Source organism: Helicoverpa zea, chromosome 1 (assembly GCF_022581195.2).
Source record: "Helicoverpa zea isolate HzStark_Cry1AcR chromosome 1, ilHelZeax1.1, whole genome shotgun sequence".
NCBI lineage: Eukaryota > Metazoa > Arthropoda > Insecta > Lepidoptera > Noctuidae > Helicoverpa > Helicoverpa zea.
Genome location: NC_061452.1, coordinates 10,920,699 through 10,943,773, shown reverse-complemented (window position 1 = coordinate 10,943,773; position 23,075 = coordinate 10,920,699). Strand labels below are relative to the sequence as shown.

Genomic DNA, 23,075 nt, shown 5'->3' with positions numbered 1-23,075 from the left:
TCATTCGTTTCTTGAAGAAATTATATCTATCAATTTAAATAAAAAATGGTACCAAGTAATTTTTACTTTTTATAACACACCTAAGTAAAATTTTATGTGGATGGTAGACTAAGATGAAAGCACAAAATGTGCAAAGCTCTGCGCTCGCGCATAGAGCCAGATAATGACTGTAAACTAGAGCTGCTCACGGTAAGTAAGTACTGCCAGCACTTACACATTTAAACTGACTAATCGACACCCATCATTTTAGTTTATTTATTGTAAAGCGCTACCTACAACGTATAATAATATTTTATGTGATGCATTTCCATACAGAATTTGATCAATCCCTACCTACACTTCCTATTTACAATAAATAACATATTCTAATTCGATACCATATCGATGTTCAATCGATGTGTGTGATGAAACATTATATTACTCTTAATAATATCAGCCACTGTCCATTTAGCTCAGAACGAATATATCTGCCGTAAGTATCAGCGCTAGACATCATTTCTTTCTCTTTCTCTCCCGCACCCATCAATAAGTATCTACTACTTTAATCATTGCAATTTCGAAACAAGCTCAAGCTGTTGTCGGTGTCGAATAAATTTTGTATAATGTAAACGTGATAACAATTTAAATTCCTCTGTAACGGGTCCGGAGCCGACAAAAACAACAAACAAAGTTCCCGGCACGCGATTGGTGGGTGGCGGGCAGGGCGTCACCGCGGCGCGCGGCCACTCCCGCCTCGCGCGCGCAGTCTCGCTCACTCACCCAGTCCTTATCTTCCACTCCGCTGTGAGAGACGTGTCGCCCAAGTTTGTGACAAACAAGACATTACAGAACAGTATTGTGCGAAAACATGCCTCGGCCGACACGAGAGTCATACGGTGATCAGAAACCACCCTTCTCCTACATCGCCCTAACGGCGATGGCGATCTGGAGCTCCCCGGAGCGCATGCTGCCGCTGTCGGAGATCTACCGGTTCATCACGGACCGCTTCCCGTACTACCGGCGCAACACGCAGCGCTGGCAGAACTCGCTGCGGCACAACCTCTCCTTCAACGACTGCTTCGTGAAGGTGCCGCGCCGCCCGGACCGGCCCGGCAAGGGCGCCTACTGGACGCTGCACCCGCAGGCCTTCGACATGTTCGAGAACGGCTCGCTGCTAAGGAGGCGTAAGAGGTTCAAGCTGCACAAAGGGGAGAAGGATAGTTTGAATGCGGAGTTAGCGGCTTTGGCGAGCTTCAATAGAGCGTTTTTGGCGCGGCAGGCCGGTGCTCCTCCTCCGCCGGCGACGATGCCTAATAGTAGCATGTACAGTCCGGCGTCGACGTTTATTTCGAGGCCGAGTCCGGAGCCTACGGAGGCAGTGGACACGACAGCGCTGTTGCCGCTAGGGCCGAGGCCGCGGAGAGCGTTCACGATAGACGCTCTGCTGGAGCCGGAGCCGCGGCGCTCGTCTCCGTCGCCGCCACCGCTGCCGCCGCTGCAGCCGCACTGCCCGCTGCCGCTGCCGCCACCGTACCTGCTCGCCGCCCAGAGGTATCACGCAGAGCTCATCGCTGGCTTGCAACAGTCCTGCTTACCTCCTCTATGGACGTGGCGAGATACCAGTCAATTTTCACATTACACCCTCAATTCATGAATGGTAAGTTTGATTACTTTACTATGCTCATACCTACCCAGCATCTATCTATACTTATTCATCGAATGGACGTTGATAATTATGGTTTATGATAAATGGATCATAATCAATTAATCAATCTACCTAATACATGCAATTTTGCTGCTCTTAATTGCAGGATTCTGGTATCAGGAATTCTTCTCTTATATAAGCAGTATGATAAAGAAATACCTATAGACCACGTTATTAAACTATTATAAAATAAGCTTTAATTGTACTTTATGTATTTGCATCTTATTTAATCTCTATGTGATGAATCATACCTAAGCATGGCTTTTGAATTAAAATAAATTTAACAATGAGGCTGATAGTCGCGGGTACAATTCCCACTCGGGTTACTCAAAAGATACACCATGGTTTAAGGGTAATTTCTGTATTAGAAGAGGCTCTGAGAGCAATACCTAAAAACCATGATGTTGATGATATGTAGGTTGGACTGGTTGGACTTGCTAGTTGGCATTTCTAAGCAAGAATGTTATTGCAATAACTAACAACAAAGTGCTTTTAGGTTTTTCAGAATAAAGTATTCAGGATATTTTAAACACCTGATAAAACCTAGCTATATACTTTTTCAGTCACTTTTGATTCATTTTTTTTTTTGATTGCCTCGTTGGTCTAGCTGTCGCAAGTGCGGCTGCTGAGCACGAGGTCTCGGGTTCGATTCCCGAGTCGGGCCGAAATCGCTTTGTGGGTTTTAGAAGACTTTCACAAAGCAGCCCGGAGCCTGGAAGTTGGTGATTGATACTCCCGTGCATCGGAGAGCACGTAAATGTCGGTCCTGCGCCTGATCTCTCTCCGGTCGTGTCGGATTACCGTCCCATCGGGCTATGAGAGTTAAGGAATAGTGAGTGCACCTGTGTCTGCGCAAATGCTCGTGCGCTATAATATGTCCTGCGTAGTTGGCTAATCTCCTTACGTGAGAACAGCCGTCGTAGCCGATAATCGGCTAGGAGGACATCATCATCATCAGTCACTTTTACTATCCCATTGATACATGCTGTAGGATGTAGGATATCTCATACAGACAAGGAATGAGCTCAAGTGGTATTCAAAATACCTACTCTTAGAAAGTTATATGCACTTTCTTAGAAAAGTTACTTTGGTACTTGCCTGACCTGGAATCGAAATCGCAACTTGGACTTGGCTAATTTAAAAGAAATAAAATTACTAGTAAAGAGAGAAACTTTATAGACATAGAAATATCTAAAAGAAACTTGGACCGGTTAGTGAGTTCGAATAGTCAATAAGGCTGCATCTACACGGTGGAAGTAGCTTGCTCATGTTTAGGCACATGCGCAGGCTACATGCATTTTAAAAACGTGCGACTCGCGCATGTACCAAAGCAAAATACCCACCCGCGTGCTCTTGTCAGTTATCACTTGCGTATGTTAACTCGATCCAGCTACATGCACCGTGTAGACGTACCCTAAGCTATGTCCGAACGAGATGTTTTGCACCTGCCTTCTCTTTCTTTGCATAAAATAAATAAAAGGTGTATAAGTATGCACCTATGAAAGTCACGTATTTTATGTCTATGCAGAATTTTATGCGACATAATAATTTATTTATATACATATAGGAAAAACAATTTATAATTATAATAGACAAGCTGTTTCCCGCCTCTTGGGGAAACCTCTTTCCGTACCCGTTTAAAATTGTAGCTTTCCATCTGTGACAGATTTTTTCAAATCGGTAGCTTAATATCTGAGCCTTTAAACAAACAAAATATTTCCTCTTTATAATATTAGTAAGGTTTTATCTACGACAGCAGCAAATACTCACCAAAAAAATGGCCAAAATATTCCTAAGTATGTATATTACAACAAAATGATAAATGGATTATCTAAAACTGACAGCATTTTTCAAATTGGTTCGGAATTTCTGAGATTAACATGTTCATCAACTTTTCAGCTATAAATAAATTTAATAGATAACAGATACAGCGAAGCTCATAAGGCTTCACATATACACGCTTATAATAATAAGTAGTGTAGCACTTATCATGCATTTTTGTGAGAGATTTTTATATAACAATTTCATTAGTTAAGAACGCGAGAAACAGCGGGCCTAGCAATGTAAGAGAATCTATAAATAAACATGAAACAAAAACTCTATACTTAGTTATAAAAATAGGCCGTTTAAAGTTGTTCATAAAGAGAACAATTATTACAGAACCTTCTTAATTGTCTTAATCAGCAACTGAATAAAAAAAGAAACATTAGGTACATTCTTAAAGGAGTTATTAAGTTTTTCTAAACTCGTTATTTTAATGAGAAATAATGCAACGGTAATTATAATTTTTAATTATTTAATGACTAATTACTTCAATTTTTCTAATTCGCGTTCATTCTTTTTATAGAGGTTGAGGGAGTTATAGCTAAGTAATTGTGAAACATAAATTATTTATTCATGCTAAGCGGTACACATTTCATAATAATACCAACTCTCAAGTGATTGCGTGAATTCCTGAAAATACACCGTAGATATGCTTAAATTAGAACAATGAATCATAATATACTTAATTAACATAATAACAAAATATTGCCCAAATAGGTAACTAAACTACGATACGGCTGGGTGACTATCCAGCATTTTCATTCCAGCGGATTCTCCGCACGGGTTTTCCGAGCGTCATTGCTCGATTCGTACAGACGTATGACGACAGCAAACAAACTTAAACTCAAAATACCTATGTATGTATATTTGCTCGTCAAGGTATTTACAGGTGTTGGTAACAAAGCAAAGTCATAGCTTAAAGGTCTTTTTCAGGCGTTGTTTTGAGGGCTTGTATATAATATACCTACCTACGTATTATTTATTATGCTTATTTAGTATTTATTTATATATTATTTAGAGGACTACTCAACGAAAGATACGAAACGCGAAAGATGACGTTTAAAACCAAGCGGTATATTTTGGCCCCTCAAAAAGTGTCGCGCCTTTCAGCTTGCTTTTCTTGCTTTTCACGCGTAGTTACAAAAAGCCAATGGTGTTAGGTAAAGCGCTGAATTCATAGATCCTTCCGCGTCTCGGAAAGCAGATTTAGTTCTCGGTTGATGATTGTTACGGGATTTTAGTCTGGTGACCGGTTACAGAAGTTTATTGTGATACCTATAATCAGATAGGCGGGCGCTACATGTTAAAACATAGGCATTGTGTCACCAATTCCAATGAATTAATAATAAGTATCTACTAATTGTTTACCTAGCTTGCAGGTTCGGCAATTGCCATTGGTCGATTCATTTCTGCCTTTTCGGTTCGTTAATGCAGGCAAAATATTGAGAATGAGGAAAATAGTTATAATATATGTGTGTTGCCGCCAGATCAGCGATTTTCTTCCTTTACCTTTTAAATCAGAAATATAAAACAACTTAAGCAACGAAAAATTGAGGTTTAACACAAAACTTAGGCCTGAGATTTAAAATTTTTGCTATATTTGAGGAATAGACAATTAATTTGTAACATAGGTGATAGTTTAGGAGTTTCTCTCCTATAAATAATATAAAAGTAAAAATTAACTTAGTGCTACTACAAAAAATCTGATGTGGTCAAATTCCCCTTTAAATACCCCTTTTTCAAATATTTTTAAAAGCATTGTTATTTTAGTTATTCTTTTATTGCAAACGTTTACTAACAACATGATAAATCAAACCTATCGTGAGTAAAATTAATAAAATAATCAGTGTTACTATAGTTTATATGTATGTATATATATTTTATAATTTAATTATACATAGGTACAAACATATAGTGGTATCATTAAACAATGACGCGGCAGACACTGACCACCAACGTTTGATGACTTTGTGCGTTTCTGAATAGTAAGAAAACTATAAATGAACCGGCGCGCCGTCAAAGCTCAGAGCACAATGCGCGCGGCCGCTTTCTCATGCTAAATACCACAACAAAGTTATTTCTACACAACACATGCCGATTAAACATAAAAACATTTATTTATTTTATTATATTTTATGTACTTGTATTAAGATAGTAATTTCACTAGTACACAATTCCCAATAAAACATATTTTGGAAGCATGTCATTACTTCAGTGAAATAGTCCATAAGTTACATGTATGTAGACACTTGGCTGAATGACGCTTTTATCTGAACTTTATATTGTTGAGTTAACTCCTATTACAAGTGTCTTCAATAGATACTGTAAACTTGAAATATTGCAAGCCTTTTCTCAGCTAGAAATAAAGACTTTATTTGGAAATATAAAATTTGATGAATGCCTTACTGTTCGCTGTACATGTGTGTGTTGAGAAAGGTATCTTATGCCCGTTTTCACCAACGAATACCTAAATTTAGGGAGCATTTACGGAACACTTAATAAGAATTTCATTTTCACCAAAGCCTAGGTGTCAATTATAACCTTAAAATTTCACTTAAACCTGGGAGCCCGATTGATGCCTGCTTAAACAACTCCTATCATTATCATGACAGAATACAAACATATTTTGAACCGTTTCTGGCGATTGATAGTGAAATGAAACGTAAACTTTTAGAAAGTTTAGAAGCTGTGGAGGTTGTGGATATGTAAAATAATATTCATTAGAAGACCACGTAAGCGCGGTAATATGACTGTTCAGACTTAAGCGGTATTCGCTACCACCTGCGACAGAGAAAACCCAGTGGGTATGCGATAATATTACTGTTGATGTTCGGGATGTATGCCGCTGCTGCCGCGCGGTATGTACTTCTACCCACAGCGGCAGTAAATATCGCTCAGGTCGCTCTAGCCGCGGTATAGTTATCGGCACGGATATTGAGCCCTGACCTTCACCTGCGCAGAAGCCAGTGCGCAAAGCGATCCCCATTCTTTCGCCGAGCGCTCAATATCCGTGCCGGTAACTATACTTGATACTAAATACCTGAACGAAACCCGCGCGGTATCTACCTCTACCCACAGCGGCAGCGAATATCGCTCAGGTTTGAATAGGCCTTAAATACCAAAACTGCAGTAGATACCAATGATTCGAAAATGGTGAATATGGAGGAGACTATCTCCTAGGTGATAGGGATACCCTCTGGAGGTAAGAAGTAGGCTAACATTGAACATAATAAATTATGTAAATTAAAACAAAGATAGTAAACAAATATTTTAATATTATAGTCCTCATATGATGTACCAAACATTATCATCATCCTCCTGCACCAATTCAATTTGGGGTGGGCTGGGCGCAGCATGTTTTTACACGTCTTTCCAATTTCTCGCACCACCTGCAACTAAATAAATATAATAAATCTATAATTTTAACCCCATACTTAAATCCATCAACTCATGGAGAACAAAAATACAATGAAGCCCACAGTAAAACAAGGAACACAGTTGAACGGCAATATCTTAATACACTATATTATTATACACAGATTTATTCACATTTACCTGTAAACGGTTCCTATCGCATTAAAACTATTTTTGTGACTGGATCCAAGCTTTGTTTTTGGCTTCATTCGTGGTCCCATCCGTTTTTTGTTTAATATTGTGTCTCTATGAGACGTTAGCAATTTCACTAGCTTGTCTTTTTCTTCTGTAAGAAAGGTTTATCCTCGTTTTCTCTTCTCTGCCAAAATAAACTTATCTATTCAACAATAATAAACCCAAAATTAACCTCACTCTATGTACACATACACATCAGTCAATTTGACAAACGCGCGAATGACATAGGTAAAAATTCACCTATAGAAAACCTCTTTACTGTTTTATTGCAAAAAACATAGCGTAATGTAGTTTAAGTTAAATTAAAATAACATCACAAGAAAAAAAACTCACAGGCTTTAGTAATATATACTGGATAGACGTTTGTTTCTTAATAAGTACAGAAAAATCATTTTATCGATAAAATATCGACTTTGCATTATCGTTTGTAGAACTAGTAATCTGTCACTTACTTAAGGGATCCATGTACAAGTGTGGTGAAAATGAATTTAGGTAGGTGTCAAATTGGGAGGGGTCCTTATTAAAAGTAGCATTTAGATAGGGAAACGGTAAGAGGTTGTTGGTGAAAACGGGCATAAGACCTAATTTTCAGCTTGACTCAAGTACAAACTAGAAAATGTTTAAAAGCTCTCAGGAATTATCTATAAGTACTATGTAATATTATGAAGAGGAAAAAAATTATGTTCGTTTATTTGTAATCGATAAACTCAAAAACCACCAGACCGATTTTAAAAATTCTTTCACGGTAGGAAAGCTACACTCTTCCCGGGGAACATAAGCTATCTTTATTCCGTTACGGGCAGTAGTTTCCACGGGACGCGTATGAAACCGCGGGCAAACGGTTAGTCTTATTTAAGAACGAAGTTATAAGTATACTCGTACTAATGTGAATTTTCTTTGTCCACAGATGTCGCAGTCGTGTATAGACAGATCTCAGAATTAGCTCTAGTTGTAAGAAAATGTCTAGAGACAGTTCATGTATGCAAGTTAATTAGTTAGATGAATAGTGACTGGGATTCAGTGGGCTTACGACACGGACCGCTGATACACTTGTGATGACAATGAGGTGAGTCTATGTAAATAAAATAAGCTTTATTTCGGACAAATTATGTTCATAATAATGGTGGTATTATCGTCTATATAGTCAACATTTTGACCTTAACATATTTTTACCGCAAAACCAAGCGTATAGGTAAATGCGACATATTCCGAGCGGAGAAAATCTTTCCAACCCAATATTACTGAAAAATATTTTACGGCGATTAATTTACGATTTAGTTCTGTTTAGTTCTGAAATAAGTCTAGCTGCTCCTAGGAGGAACAATTTTATTAAGCTAGTAGAAAATTAATAAATCTTTTCTCCGTTTGTTAATTGTATCTGTTGATCTCATTTTATGACGAGTGTCTGCTGCTTTACAACATTACAAATACAAATTAAGTAAAAAAAATGCAAAAAGTCAGTTTTAAATTATACCTACGTATTCAACGAGTTGTACAGTAGGTATTATAAAATTATTTTTTTCAATTTAATTTTACATTTATTGCTCTCGTTAAAACTAACTGTTCTTATTACCAAGCGTATCATTTTGCAATTTAATTACAGCTTCAATTATATATATTAGCAAGGACTTGCCAAAATAGTTTCCTAAATGATAACAAATCGCGGATTTCAGTAAATTTGTATTATTTTATACATGTGTATTACATATTTGTTATTTTTTTTACTGAAGATATTAATTAAATATTATTTATATGGGGCTAATGGTGGATTAATGTCAAAATTATATTTCTTGTAGACAAATCAACCATGTTTTATTCTCTAGGATATTAACAGATAGGTCCCTTAGGTTATTGAAATCCGCAACCAATTTTTCCTAATAATAAAGGAGATGGCCAAAAAAACACCCAGAGTCGACAGGAACTTCATATGTATGATTGGATTCAGTATAATTTGTGGATTTTAAAAAGTATTTCAAATCATCTAAAAACCATGGGGTTCTCTTTTTATAACGTTTTTTCGATCAAGATTTTAGTTCACAAAAAAGTTTACTTTTACTGTTTGATGTTCGTTAGAAGTTGAATGCAGACTCGTGATTGGACCGTTTTACATTGCTAAGTCATTTGTTATATTTGACAATGTCACATGGCGCGATTTTCAAAGACAATTTCTCCAAAAACATTTCATAGCCAGTTGTGAAGGTTGCATGGAATTGCGAAACCTCTCCAAGTAGGTAAGGTCGGTGCTTAATCGTATCTGGAGTGGTTAAATACAAGACCTTTTAATCACCAGGCCAACTCTGAAACTGTGGGGTTATTACTAGTGGCTTGTATAATGTTAGTTTACTTTGCTTTTTTATGTCCCATGATGATAATAATCTTTAAAATCAACATATATTCAACATAATCTATTTTTGCGATAATATGAAATAGCTCCTATACCCCATGGATTTCAGTCTGGATTTTTTGGCACCATCAAAGGTCTATCATAAAGAACCTATTGGTAACCATTTCATTGCTGTCGATTCTGGGTTTTTTTTCTATGAAAATTTGGCCATCTCCTTTATATGGACAAAAGTTAAAGCCAATTTTCTTTTCATTTCAGGTATTGGCATGTAAGAACAAAGAAGTTGAAAGTCGAAGTTCGAAGTCGACTTTGAAATCGAAGTCAACAGAAACGATTCCCTACTTTTGCTACGTAGATACTAAAATGTAAACTGTGATATAGGTTAGGAATGAACTGTTTGTAAATATGTACAGTCTAAACGGTATTATACGAATATAATTATTATAATTTATTGCTATAAATATTAGTGAAAGAAAATATAGAAAAATACGTGTTAATTGTTTGTGAGTGTTTTTTTTTTATTTATTTATCGTATATCACAAAGGTAGCCATCTTATGTGCTAAGCCCCACAAAACCGTTGTAATGGTTTGACTGTGGGGTCAGTGAGTATCTTTAATAACAATTATACAACAGCTTAAAAATTCAATGGACAAATTTAAACGTCTGTTGAACACTTGTCTAAAAGAATGTCAGATTATGACATTGAAATAAGGTTATAAGGTTCGTTTTGCAGCCACACTTTTTTTAGACAAGTGTTCAACAGATGTTTACGTTTTTGTAGTAAGGCTGTAGGTATAGTGTTTTAGTGCCATTTAAAAGTTTACAATAAATTTTTAATCAGTAGTTCCTATAGTAGATATTTTTCTATTATGATCGTTAATAGGCTCCGAGCGATTTCATTTGAGCTCCTGAAAAAGTTAATAACAGATTTTTCATTTATTACTTCATGGTTGGAATTCAGCACAAGCCACAGTGAGTGATAATTTGAGACTCCGGACTAAACAGCCGGCCGACAGTTGACCCGATGGTAGGCATTTTTTTTAGGGTTCCGTACCCAAAGGGTAAAACGGGACCGTCCGTCTATCACCATGCTGTATCTCATGAACCGTGATAGTTAGAGAGTTGAAATTTTCACAGATGATGTATTTTTGTTGCCGCTAGAACAACAAATAACTGAAAACTAGAATAAAATAAATATTTTGGGGGCTCCCATACAACAAACGTGATTTTTTTGCTCATTTTTGCTCTGGCACAGAACCGTTCGTGCGTGAGTCCGACTCGCACTTGGCCGGTTTTTTAAAGAAAGTCTTAATTTCAACCTAAATTTCAGTTAAGCTCAATCGGTCTGATACCGGCTAAATACCTGATCTTTGCTATGTCCATATTACCATTCATATTTATGGGGCCAAATGCACTATCGACTAAGAGCTCTGGCGACGTCGCCAGTGGCGCAAGTCTGGCTACTTATGGCATCCAAAGGTCGCCAAGTCGACTAGCCATGGCGTCTCGACAGTCAATTGTTTACGTCGTCGCCTGAAGAAATCGCACGCTGACTGGCGACCACACTGGCGACTGAGTGAGGGATGTGCACTTTACCGCGTACATTATAGTGGCAACCGCGGCAACGTCTCCAAGCTGCCAGAGTAGCCAGAAGCCACGTAGCGAAATATAGCTCGTGGCCACGCTTCCAATTTGGCGACGTTGCCAAACCGTCGCCAAGTGAGTTAGGTTCCATACATTTCAATATTAACTTGGATACAGAACCGGCGACGTCGCCATGGCGTCTTAATGAGGCAGGGCTCTTAAAGAGTGAGTCTGGAGGGAGGGTACCATCGTCGATAGGATTTAATCCCCTGTTACTGTTTATATGACTTCATTCGTCGGAATTCGATTGTCCCTCCCTATATTTCTATCTATATCAGCGAATCACAAAGTCACTAGGAGTAATAGAAATAGGTTACTAATCAAGAAATACTGAATTAACAAAACTGAAAAGTACTGAAACCTACTTGAATTTTATTTTTAAACTAGCTTTCGCCCGCGGTTTCACCCGCGTCCCGTAGCCGGATGGTGACAAAAACTATCCTAAAACCTTCTCCCGGGTCTAAGTTACCTCCCCTCTAATTTTCAGCCAAATCGGTCAAGCCGTTTTCATGTTATGTCGTGACAACGGAAAGCGGGTTTTATTTTTATATATCGGGTGTGTCATTCATAATCTAACTTTATCTCTGATTTACACATGATGTTGAAAATTATAAAAACTAAAAATGACTCCTGTGGTTAAACCACTGAATGGATTAGGTTATTTTTTTTACAATTCGCCATAGAATATCATAAAGAATATGCGATAGGATTTAATGTGATTGTGAACGACACACTCTGTATATGTATAGATAGATATAGATAGATTGATATAGATATGGGTTGGTCTTTCTGCAGCAACTATAAGCATACACAATACGCTTAACATAAAAATCCCCATCCAAATCCACTGCCAGTGTTAGGGTTGGAAGCAAGGTTAAGCAACGCTTGGCGCTGACGATCCGTGGATGGGTGACCATTTTGTCTTAACGAGTTCTTTCGTGGTTAGAAAGACACGATGAAATGGTAGGATCCTGCTGTCATTTTAATATATCTTTGGCAATCGTTACAGCTAGTAAGGAGCTCGAGAGTCTGACAACCAGTCTTACCTAGTAACTGGTGGTTGCCTAGGCAACTGGGTTGAGGAGGTCAGATATGCAGTCATTCCACGTAAAACACTAGTACTCAGCTGTATCCATTTAGACATAAAGCCAACCCCAACATATAAAATATAAAAATACGAAGGGTGTATGTACTTTTTAGTATATTTCTTTTCAATACACTTTAGAGTGCGCGAACATTACACCGATAGTTGATTTTTGCTCATAAATCTACCTAAATGAAAATTAATGGAAGTACACACGTAACAACGATTAGGTATTTAGTCGGTACCAAACCGACTAAAAACTTTGAAACCGATTAAAAATCGTGATGAATTCACGATTTTCTTAAAAAACACTTTTTTCCTTCCAAGTGCCGACTCAATACTATAATCTGCAGTGTGCGCACAGGCTTCAGGTTTTCCTGCTCCCAGTACATACAGTAACTAAGTACACAGGTAAACAATTCCTTTCAGAATTCAAATAACTGAAATACCTATATTATGAATTAAAATCAATATTACATATTAATTAGAAGTATTTCTGGACAAAATTAATATCTCATATAGCTAAGAATAACTCCTGGTCCAGAATATAAATGTATATTTAATTTTCTAACCACAATTGATTTAATTCAAGGGCAAAATATTCTTCCTGTAATATTTTTAAACATGCAAATACAGACGTTGTTACAGGTGAAACATATTGTTATTTGGAAACTTAAATATTTAATTTATAAACATCCGAATTGATATCCTTCCTGTTTTGGAAGTCGATTAAAAATTAAATATTTATTTAATAGTATCGCAAATTTATTGGCGTCTGGACTTGCGACTTGTACCTAAGATAATATTACAATGAAAAGTATCCGATATACTGGCCGTCAGGCGGATTTGATTAAAATAAATTAAAATTCATAGTCCCACGCACTTTTCAGGAACCACTTATTTAACGAAAATTGAAACTTCATTCTAAACTAAAATCTCCATTCACGCTAATTGCTTTGAATGGATAGGCCCAGGTATTATGCATGGTCTTTTGTTAAAAATATAGATTTCCCGCTTGACCGTTTCTCTTGGCAACTGAGCTTCAATGGGCTCAATGGATAATGCGATTTTAATTGCTTTAACGATTACGTGAATTATGAGAAGGCAGACATTAACAAAATTAGTTACACCCAAACGAGATTTAAGATATCGATCGTTAAGTTACAGCGTTTTGTCATACGTGAAAGTATTTCTCAAAAATTTAGGCGGGGTAAGTTTTATAATGTATTAAAATATCTGTGGAATTTAGCTCGGCTTTTCGCTAGAAAATCTAGCTCAAGATAGGACTATTTTTAATACCAGTATTGAATAAACTATACTCAGCCATACTTCAATAAATACGAGATAAAAAATACTAGCCCCTGGCTTTAGGGCTTCAATTCTTTGCATGAACTGGGAAAGATCCGGATAATAACTGCGAGATGCCAAACCAAAAAAAAAAAAAGAAAATGCTATTGTGTATTGCGTAAATCTCAATGCAAGACGTTTCCAACAGGCTTTTCCTAATCGCTGGAATGTTCAAACTGCTAAGTAATTTCAAACCGTGTGTGACTGAGCATCCGTATTTTATTTATATAAATTATATAAAACCTTAACATACACGTTACACGTTAATATTAAATATTAACCAGTAAGTATTTATTTATCGCTAAGAAAATTATTAGACAAAATACACACACATACACTTAATAAATAAAATAGACTACATTTAAACATTAATATATTTATGCGTCATTTCTGGAATCCATATCTAATTACATGCCAGAGTGCCAACTCATTGTAACATGCCATTCAAACTAAATAATTAATAAATAAACACTGGTTTCCTTGTCAACTATTTAACAAATGTTCTATTTAATAATTACACAGTTTAAGGTGACTAACGTATTACTAATTTAGTCATATAACCGTGATTTTATAAGGGAAATAGTTTCTCCCATAATACAAATATAATAAATATAAGTATGTGATTCACATAATAGAGATATGAAAAATATATTTCTACGGATTGGTACCTATATAAATATTTTTCTCAGACATTACACAAACTTCTTGGTCGTTTACTCATTTCTTTCTTTTTTATTTTTCCTGACATGACGGGTTTCGCTATTGGTTTTTTCTCTTCTGTCTGTCAAAATATTGGTATCGCCCGCGGTCCGTCGCCCGATAAGAAAAACTATAAATAGAAGTGCTAACTGTTATATAGTGCCTGTATCACCCTGACTCGTGCAAAGACTTTACTTTTCTACTAGAAGCAAGTGCGGAGGAAGTGCCCCGTCGTTGGCAGATTCTTTCCCGTCCTCTTCCCTGTTCCCAGGTACGTTTGTCTTGTCCAATCATACTGGGCGTCACGGGGTTTCAACAGGGACTTCAATGGAGATTGCAGTAACGCCAGTAACTTCTCCAGCGTGTACCTACTGTCCAGACATACTGCCTTTTGAAAATCAGAAAAAAGCTAGCATCGCAAGTAATCTATCCTTTAGTTTTTGTGAGTGCCTAATGTATTTATTTAAAGCCATTATGTGTTTTTTTTTATGTAAGAGAGATTTTGTTGAAAGGAGAGAACGTCAAACATGATCTTAACGTATATCTGTAACGTTTAAGCATTATTGTACACACTCTCTAGGTATGTTTTTTTTTTTTTTAATGATACCTTCTCAAGATTATAAAACTGTAGCGTTTGTTTGCATGAACATGCCAATTATATATTTCAGTGTTAGATAGTCTGTGTATTGAAAAAGCCTATGTATGTAGGGTACCTTTTATCCTGGTGTGCGAATCCTAAATTCCGAGACGTGGGTTAAATCGCCGGGGAAAACCATTTAAAATTATCAACCTGTTCATAGTAGGTATATAGATGAAAATGTTAAGTCAAGATCTTATCTTGAGGAAAGCGTCTACAGTCACAGTATTAAATTAATAAGCATTTTATCAATGGCGCGACCGTAATAATTAAAACTATATTCCATGGAAGTGACGTATTCATTATCAACCTACCTTCCTGAATAAAAATAACCTAAATACCTATTTCAAGAATGCAATTTCAAAACTAAGATAAATTAAATTAAAAACTCCTTTTTTAGCACTTCCCTTAACTAAAGTCGGTTAAGGAAATAAGAAAAGTGCTGGAAAGCTTTTAATTTAAATTATCTTGGTTTCTTTAATTAGTATGTATAAAAAACTTAGGCACACATCTTAATTATTTTACTTTATAATATAATTGTGCAAATTGTACGGTTCTCACCGTACGTCTTTTGCTGATTGATAGATGATAGTGATATTTGAATGAAACTAGATTTGGAGTTTTAACTGATAACGTGTATTGAGTCCACTTCACTTAGGATTAATGATTTGATAGACTAATGAGTTATGATATGACGCGTGTACCGATACCGAGGTGAGCGTGAACTGAACTATGAACAATTATGTGTGAAAATTAATCATCCATCATCCTCCGAGCCTTTTCCCAAACTATGTTGGGGTCGGCTTCCAGTCTAACCGGATTCAGCTGAGTACCAGTGCTTTACAAGAAGCGACTGCCTATCTGACCTCCTCAACCCAGTTACCCGGGCAACCCGATACCCCTTGGTTAGACTGGTGTCAGACTTACTGGCTTCTGACTACCCGTAACGACTGCCAAGGATGTTCAATGACAGCCGGGACCTACAGTTTAACGTGCCATCCGAAACACAGTCATTGGTGTCTAAGATATACTTAGAAAGTACATACAAACTTAGAAAAGTTGCATTGGTACTTGCCTGACCTGGAATCGAACCCGCGCCCTCATACTCGAGAGGTTGGTTCTTTGCCCACTAGGCCACCACGACTTGTGTGAAAATTAATACAATTCAATATTGCTGATAGTGCGAAAATGGCAATGTACGGTTGCACCGTACAGTAAACTACCGCTATTTTCAAGGATAATTCATTGTTGAATTACCTATTTATATAATTGTTTACTTAATGTGGTTTTAACTAAATAAATCTAAATCGATCGTGTTCCCATATTATACGGATGCCATTGACGTCACATTTCTGAGTTTATGAAAACATACATATATACAACAATATTATATTTTCCTTTATATCTATATATCTATATACTTGCTTCTATGGTAACATACCTGAGTAAATAATACCGATGGCCATTGACGTAATATAATATCTTCAAGGAGTAAAATATGTAAGTACTGTATAATGTTACATATTTAAACGTTGTGTTTGCCTTTAAACATTAAAAATAAATACATTGTATCGCTATGTAAGTAGGTAAGCTGATTAAAATGCAATAGGTTTTTTTTTATTATATGAATTCTGCAAATAACAGAAGCTCTATATATACCTACAAATAAGTCCCTAAACATCTGGCTGTTTTCCCGCGGTTTCACCTGTGTTCAGGTGGAAAATATTGCCTATGTTAGTAGAGGATACACCAGCTTTCCAACATCATCATCCTCCGAGCCTTTTCCCAAACTATGTTGGGGTCGGCTTCCAGTCTAACCGGATTCAGCTGAGTACCAGTGCTTTACAAGAAGCGACTGCCTATCTGACCTCCTCAACCCAGTTACCCGGGCAACCCGATACCCCTTGGTTAGACTGGTGTCAGACTTACTGGCTTCTGACAGCTTTCCAACAAGGAAAGAATTTTAAAATCAAAATGCAGAAAAAAATTGGATTATATAATACCTATAGATGAAAATTTTTGACAACTCGATGTTATTTTTAATTGAAATTCTGGAATCAAATCAAAGTTTTGAAACAAATTGTGAACTAAGTCATTCATGGTCAGTTTCTTGCAGTGGCTTAAATCTATTCATTTCACAGATAGCCCACCGAACATAGTTGGGAAAAAGGCTCGGAGGATGATGATGACCGCCGAACAGGTGCTCAAAAACCGGCTCTCATGAAATTTTAAAGCATTTACACCTTTATCGTAATCATTGTTTGAAGCCTTATTCAAATTCCAATTTGACAAAAGGAGCAATAATTGCCATCATCTTGCTTAGTCTTTTCCCAACTATGTTGGTATCGGCGTCCCGTCTAGCCGAGTGCATACGATTACCAGTGTCTTACATAGAACGACTGCCTATCATACCTCCTCAACACAGTCACCCGGGCAACCCGATATCCCTTGATAAGACTTATTTTCAGACGTTCTAACTGGCACTACTTCCGACTACTGTAAATACTGTCAAAGGTGTTGAAATGACAGCCGAAATCTAATCTAGCCTGCTTGCAATTAAATTAAAATGTTTGATCGAACCCAGAACCTAAAACTCAACAGTCGACTCTCTCCCGTTTCAACTACTAGACCAACGAAGTCATCATTATCTTAATTACAGAACTAAAGTTAACCTACTTCGCTAGAAAATAATATAATTAATTAAATTAATATCTAATGAAGTAACAGCGCGTTGTGTTAATTCGTGTGGGAACTGCACTTGTTGTATCCGGTGTAAACGCAATAAACTTCTGTAAGTTGTTGTTCGATGATATTTTATTGTACTTCCTGCGTTTTTTTAATAACTTAATTTTGTTAAAATATGTTAACTGTTTTCGATTTCAATCATCACCTATTATGACTACAGATATGTAGGTAACAAATACGTACTGAAATACATTGATATAAACGCACAGTTGGGTGGGAAATGCAACCAGGTACGTTAAATATTATATAATCTTTAATATCTTTGATATGCTACGAAAGTTATCTACATGTTAAGAAAGTATAGGTACAAAAAACATTACTCTTAAAAATACCTACAACAAAGAACTTCGTAGCAAACAGTGTTTGAAACAATTATAGTTCGTAGCAACAGAAATTAAAAACTCGTAGCGTAATAATACGTTCGTAGCATTGTCTACGAACTGCGTAGCACTTACAATTCCACAACATTTGCTGTAGTTACATATTACTTTATAAAGTGGACCACTATAAAATGTACATTTAAATCGTACCTTATGGCAGTAGGGAAGTTCATGGGTACTATTAATTACGGTGTTTTTAAGCAGTGTTTTAATTGTAGTAAATGAACAAAATAAAAATTTATTCAAGAAAGTCCATACCATGCTGATTGGAAATGGCTTTTTTTTATAAAACCTAACAGTTTCCCGGTCCTACTTGATATGTACCTACTTCTACTTACTGTACCAACTAGTTTGTCTTTGTTTATTGAGTCCAGTATAAAGATGAACAACATCAACTCTTTGAACGATGTCTAATGTCATAACTTAATGAGTTTAGCTTTTGTAAGTGTTGCAACATCACGCGTCTACTTAGAAGTGTCATTTCAGCCCATCTTTACATAAAGCGCTCGAACAATGAACATAGGTAATGCCTAGGTGTTGTGTAATTGTTAACGCGACCCTCCTTAACATCCAAGTCATTCAATGGCAACAAAGCTCAGCTCCATAAAACATCGTAAGTCATGGCGCAGCATCGTCGGCGGCCGGCCGACAAACGATATGTCACGGCACGTAGTACAATGCAAACAGTCGGCGTCTGTGTCGGCGCGTGTGATGCTGTGTGCCAGTGTCACAACACTCGCGACACAAATGTGGCGACCGCGGCGCCGCGACTAATCGCGCGACAATACCGCGCGCGCTCTGCCGCGCCGCCCGATCAAAGACCAGCGGTGGCGACAAAGCCTTTGTGCGCGGGCGGTCCGCTCTAGCGCTGCGCTGACCCAGCGCTATCTCCCGATAGCCGCCGCCTCTATTACTTAGATTTGTATCAACACTCGTAACACAAGTAGTATGCGCGCTACAGATACGATCTGTTGATGCAGCATCGACACGATTGCGAATCGAACTCAATCAACTGTCGGGTTTTATTAATCTATTCTTCATTAGACACTACCGTCTGATCTGCCCGCTTTCAATTGAAACAATATTTAATGCTTTGCCGGCCCAGGAATAAAATAAAACGGTAGAACCATAAACATTCCACATTTATATTCGACCTCTGCCGGCCGGTCGGTGCTGCGTCCCTGTCGCGCGCATGCGTCCCGCTCGCGCTGCGCCGGCGCGTCTGCGGGCTCCGCGCACCTCTCTGTTTAAAGATCCGAGAGGGAGATAAAAATTGTATGGCTCATAATGTTTTAACAGTCTCATCGTTTGAGCGCATCAAGCCGAGGTCCAATTTAATTTTCATCCTCGGGTTAGTAATAATTGAGTCGATTCGTTCTATGTAGCGAGGAGTCAGCGCAGAAGCCGACGCGTCTGCTTCAGGCCCACGTAATCGATTCCTTTTAATTGATTATTTCGAATCCCACATCTGGTAAACAGATACATGCACATACGTATTCGAGTGTCTATAAATGAGAAGCAATCTCCATTACCATTAACTTTGTACGATGGTTAATACGTTACACGATTGATCAATCAGATATTAGTTTTAAATTATAAACACTTATACTGCCGTCTAAACTGCTATTGAGGCAAGGTGTCGGCGGGCTATGAAGTCAAATTAAATTAAATTTCAAATGTTCAACTTGATTTTGAACCTTTTTACATTCTACAGATAAAAAATGAAGGGAATTTCGCGATGTTATTATCTCACATACAAGAATTGGTCACAGTCGTCAACAATGGCAGCCATACAGGGCTCCGGCGAACACCTACATCACAGCGAGCGTCTGTCGGCGAGCCACAAAGCCTCTCCACATATACAAATAAATAACATCGGAACAACAAATATTTTAATAACCAGCTCTAAAGAATTGTTGAACGCTTCGTTACGAGTACATGCGTGACACACAGGCCATCGCTTGTCGCGGAGACACCTGCGTACCTTCGTGCGGGCGCAAGCAGTTGTCACCCTAAAGCACACACGCCTAAGTACCCATTTCGTATACAGTTTGCACGTGCAAATACGCAAACATGGACAGACGGCATGACCAATGTCACAGTATATGGATTCAGTGGTGAATAGCTCTTTTCGAAAACATAAACTTTTATAGCGGCTTAAGAAAGAACCGATGGAAAATGGGAAAGGTGAGCGTGAAATGTGGCAGATGTGTCGTCATAAAATGGACATGCGGCTGTCTTACATATCTGTAGTATGCTTGTATTACACATGAACAAAATGCGAATTACATACGACTGCAGCTGGTTGAGAAAACGTCAAATTTCAAGATTCATAGCGTCAGAGAAATCGGTAGTTGTTAGAAAATCGTGAGTAAATCAAATAAATAAATACAGAAGCTATTAAATATTCAAATTTTAATCTACCCTACATTTGCATTGGTTTTATCACCCGGATATTAATTAAAATTATTAGTAGGTACAGCTTTATGGCAAATTGCGCAACGCGATATTTTAGTTCGTTATATCACCTCCATTTTAATAAATTCGATTTGATAACACCTAAAAAGTAATAAAAATACTTCGTCATATATTATGATTTATGTTGTTGACGGAGCGCAGTCGCAGTCATTATTAAAAATCTGTCAGTGAGAGAAGTCCGCGGGTAGAGTTTAGTAGCGGCTCTCAACACGACAATCTTTTATTATTTTTCATTAGTCGTTTATTGCCGAGATCATTAAATACAAAATATATGTTATCAAAACTTCTTTTTATATTAATCGCCAGTATTTTATTCTCATTCTGAGCTTTGGATACAAAATAATACGTCTCTGGTCAGTGGATTCAATGTTCGGTTATTTGGGTAGTAAAATCATTGTCACAACTTTTCCTTTTCTTTCTATCAATACGCCGATTCCAGAAATCTTTGTTATACTTCCTTCCTTCTAACACCAAACACGTAGGCATAGACGATTGTGTTCATAAAATATTTTTCTTATGTTTCCTTTTTGGCAGAATACGAGAACAACCCACAACATAACCTTTTTACATAGAAATAAAGAGCGGAATTAGAAAAGAGTTTTCATCATAATGAATATGTAAATCTTCTTATTAGAATTGCTTAATTAAGTGGACACAGACCACTCGCGTACAAGGTCTGATGAATAAAATAAATATAATACAAAACCAATAAACCGACTGCCTACTGAGTTGACCAGCATCTTGACACCTATTCATATTCGAGATCTATCTAATGAAAACATCATATTGAAATATGTAATGTTTGTTATATGAGTCTCAAAATACAAACACGCCTATTTCAAATGTATATGTTCGTAAGCATACCACGTTCCTAAAAAAACTTCGGTTTTCATGCAACTATAAACTTATTAACAGTTTAATTTTAATATTCTAATTAAAGGATATAGCCACTTAGTCTATTATGGATTTTCAGATAAGCTGAATACCTATGTATCTCTTTAATTTAGAAATAAACTTGTAACCAGCAGAAACAAAAAGTTTTAGTAATGCTTCTTACTCTTCTTTATACAAAATCGACATTGATAACTAAAATTAAATAATACACCTTTTAGAACACCTTTGGCTGACCATGAATCACTCAAAACTTCAAATATATCAATAAGTCATATTTCATTACGAAAAACATCATTCATTTGTTCACCAGCAACTTTGTATACATTAGTACAATCACTTTAGGCCCTCAATAGCAATCAGTCAGGTAACTGATATTAGGAGAGACCCGGAGAGACCCTTGTTCGGCTCGTTTGACGCCACCCTTAATATTACGAATAACTGTTACGTCATTATTTTGGATGCGGCGATCTTCTAAGAAGAATAGAGTATCATTCTGTGGTTTGAGATGATATTAGGATCTTATTATAGAAGATTTTTACCTATATTATAAGCGAATGATGCGATAGGTGTTATGTGTATCAGAATTGTAACAATTAATAGTAAGTAGTTTCAATTAAACGAATGAAGGAATACTATGCTAAATCATCCAACTTCAATAAACCCTGATCCTAATCTAAAAACTTTAAATTTTCTTTTCCTCACAAAAGTATAGTAGTAGTATTCTCTCATATACTGCGGCTTTCTGTATATTCTTCTTTCCATATACCACTAACTTCTAGGAACATATCATCTAACATTAATCAGCGAATTTATCAGAAACATAATCATGTACCTATATGCCAATATAGGTACACAGTACAGATTTCTATTTCTTACCTCTTGCTGATCACACTTTGCTTCAAAATATCCAAGTAAAAACATATTCCGATTTCGAACATACAAAAATAAAAATCAAAGAAATCAATTTTACAGACAGATGTTCGCTAGTGCTCACGCATTGCATGCGATTTACAAAACAATACAACTGGCCAGGATTTTGTAGTTTCATGGCGGTTTTATTTGATATCTCTGCAGGCGAGAGGTGAGGCTATAAAAAGCGCGGGGTTGGCAGACATCACGTCGGAGAGACCAGACGGGGAGGCACCAACCCGCTGTGTCACTCAGTGAGGGAATCTCAGGAATATAATATGTACCTGTTTGTTAAAAAGCTGGTTTATGCATAGTCGTGTCTTGATTGTCAATTGATGTATTATGTATTAATTTGAAAAATAGCATACTATCGGGGTCAGATGTGGTAAACTTGTAAAAAATTGTAGTACAGTGCCATTGACAAGCAAAGTATTATTACCCATCTTATATTTACATGCAACAAAACTTTTTTTTTAAGTAACTACGGGTCTCATGACGGTTAACGAACGCTTATCCTAGTAGATGGTTAATTCATGTAATTATAATAATAAAAAATGACCATAACGTGAGAGAACAAATAAGAAAACTTAGTTAACACCTTACCGCGGTTGAAGACTCATTAACTTGACAAAACAAAAATAAACAAGCTCCGGTGGAAAAGCAATAGCTGATCGTAATAGCTTCGCTTACAAATATCGATCACGAAATAGCCCGCTTTCATCTCATAAAGTTTTTCGCATCTTTTTGGCCCCGAATCCATCAATTCTCGTGATGGATGGACCCTTGGACCCGACTC

The 23,075-nt window shown here is 37.0% G+C and overlaps 1 protein-coding gene across 1 annotated transcript; it reads left to right on the top strand.

The window, feature by feature from the left end:
- The first annotated feature begins 804 nt into the window (after positions 1 to 804).
- LOC124631676 (fork head domain-containing protein FD4-like) lies at positions 805 to 9,951 on the top strand. Its single transcript, XM_047166195.1, has 3 exons — positions 805 to 1,636; positions 8,025 to 8,183; positions 9,720 to 9,951. The coding sequence occupies exon 1, from the start codon at positions 848 to 850 to the stop codon at positions 1,631 to 1,633; it is 786 nt and encodes a 261-aa protein (XP_047022151.1). The 5' UTR covers positions 805 to 847; the 3' UTR covers positions 1,634 to 1,636; positions 8,025 to 8,183; positions 9,720 to 9,951.
- Positions 9,952 to 23,075: the final 13,124 nt, after the last annotated feature.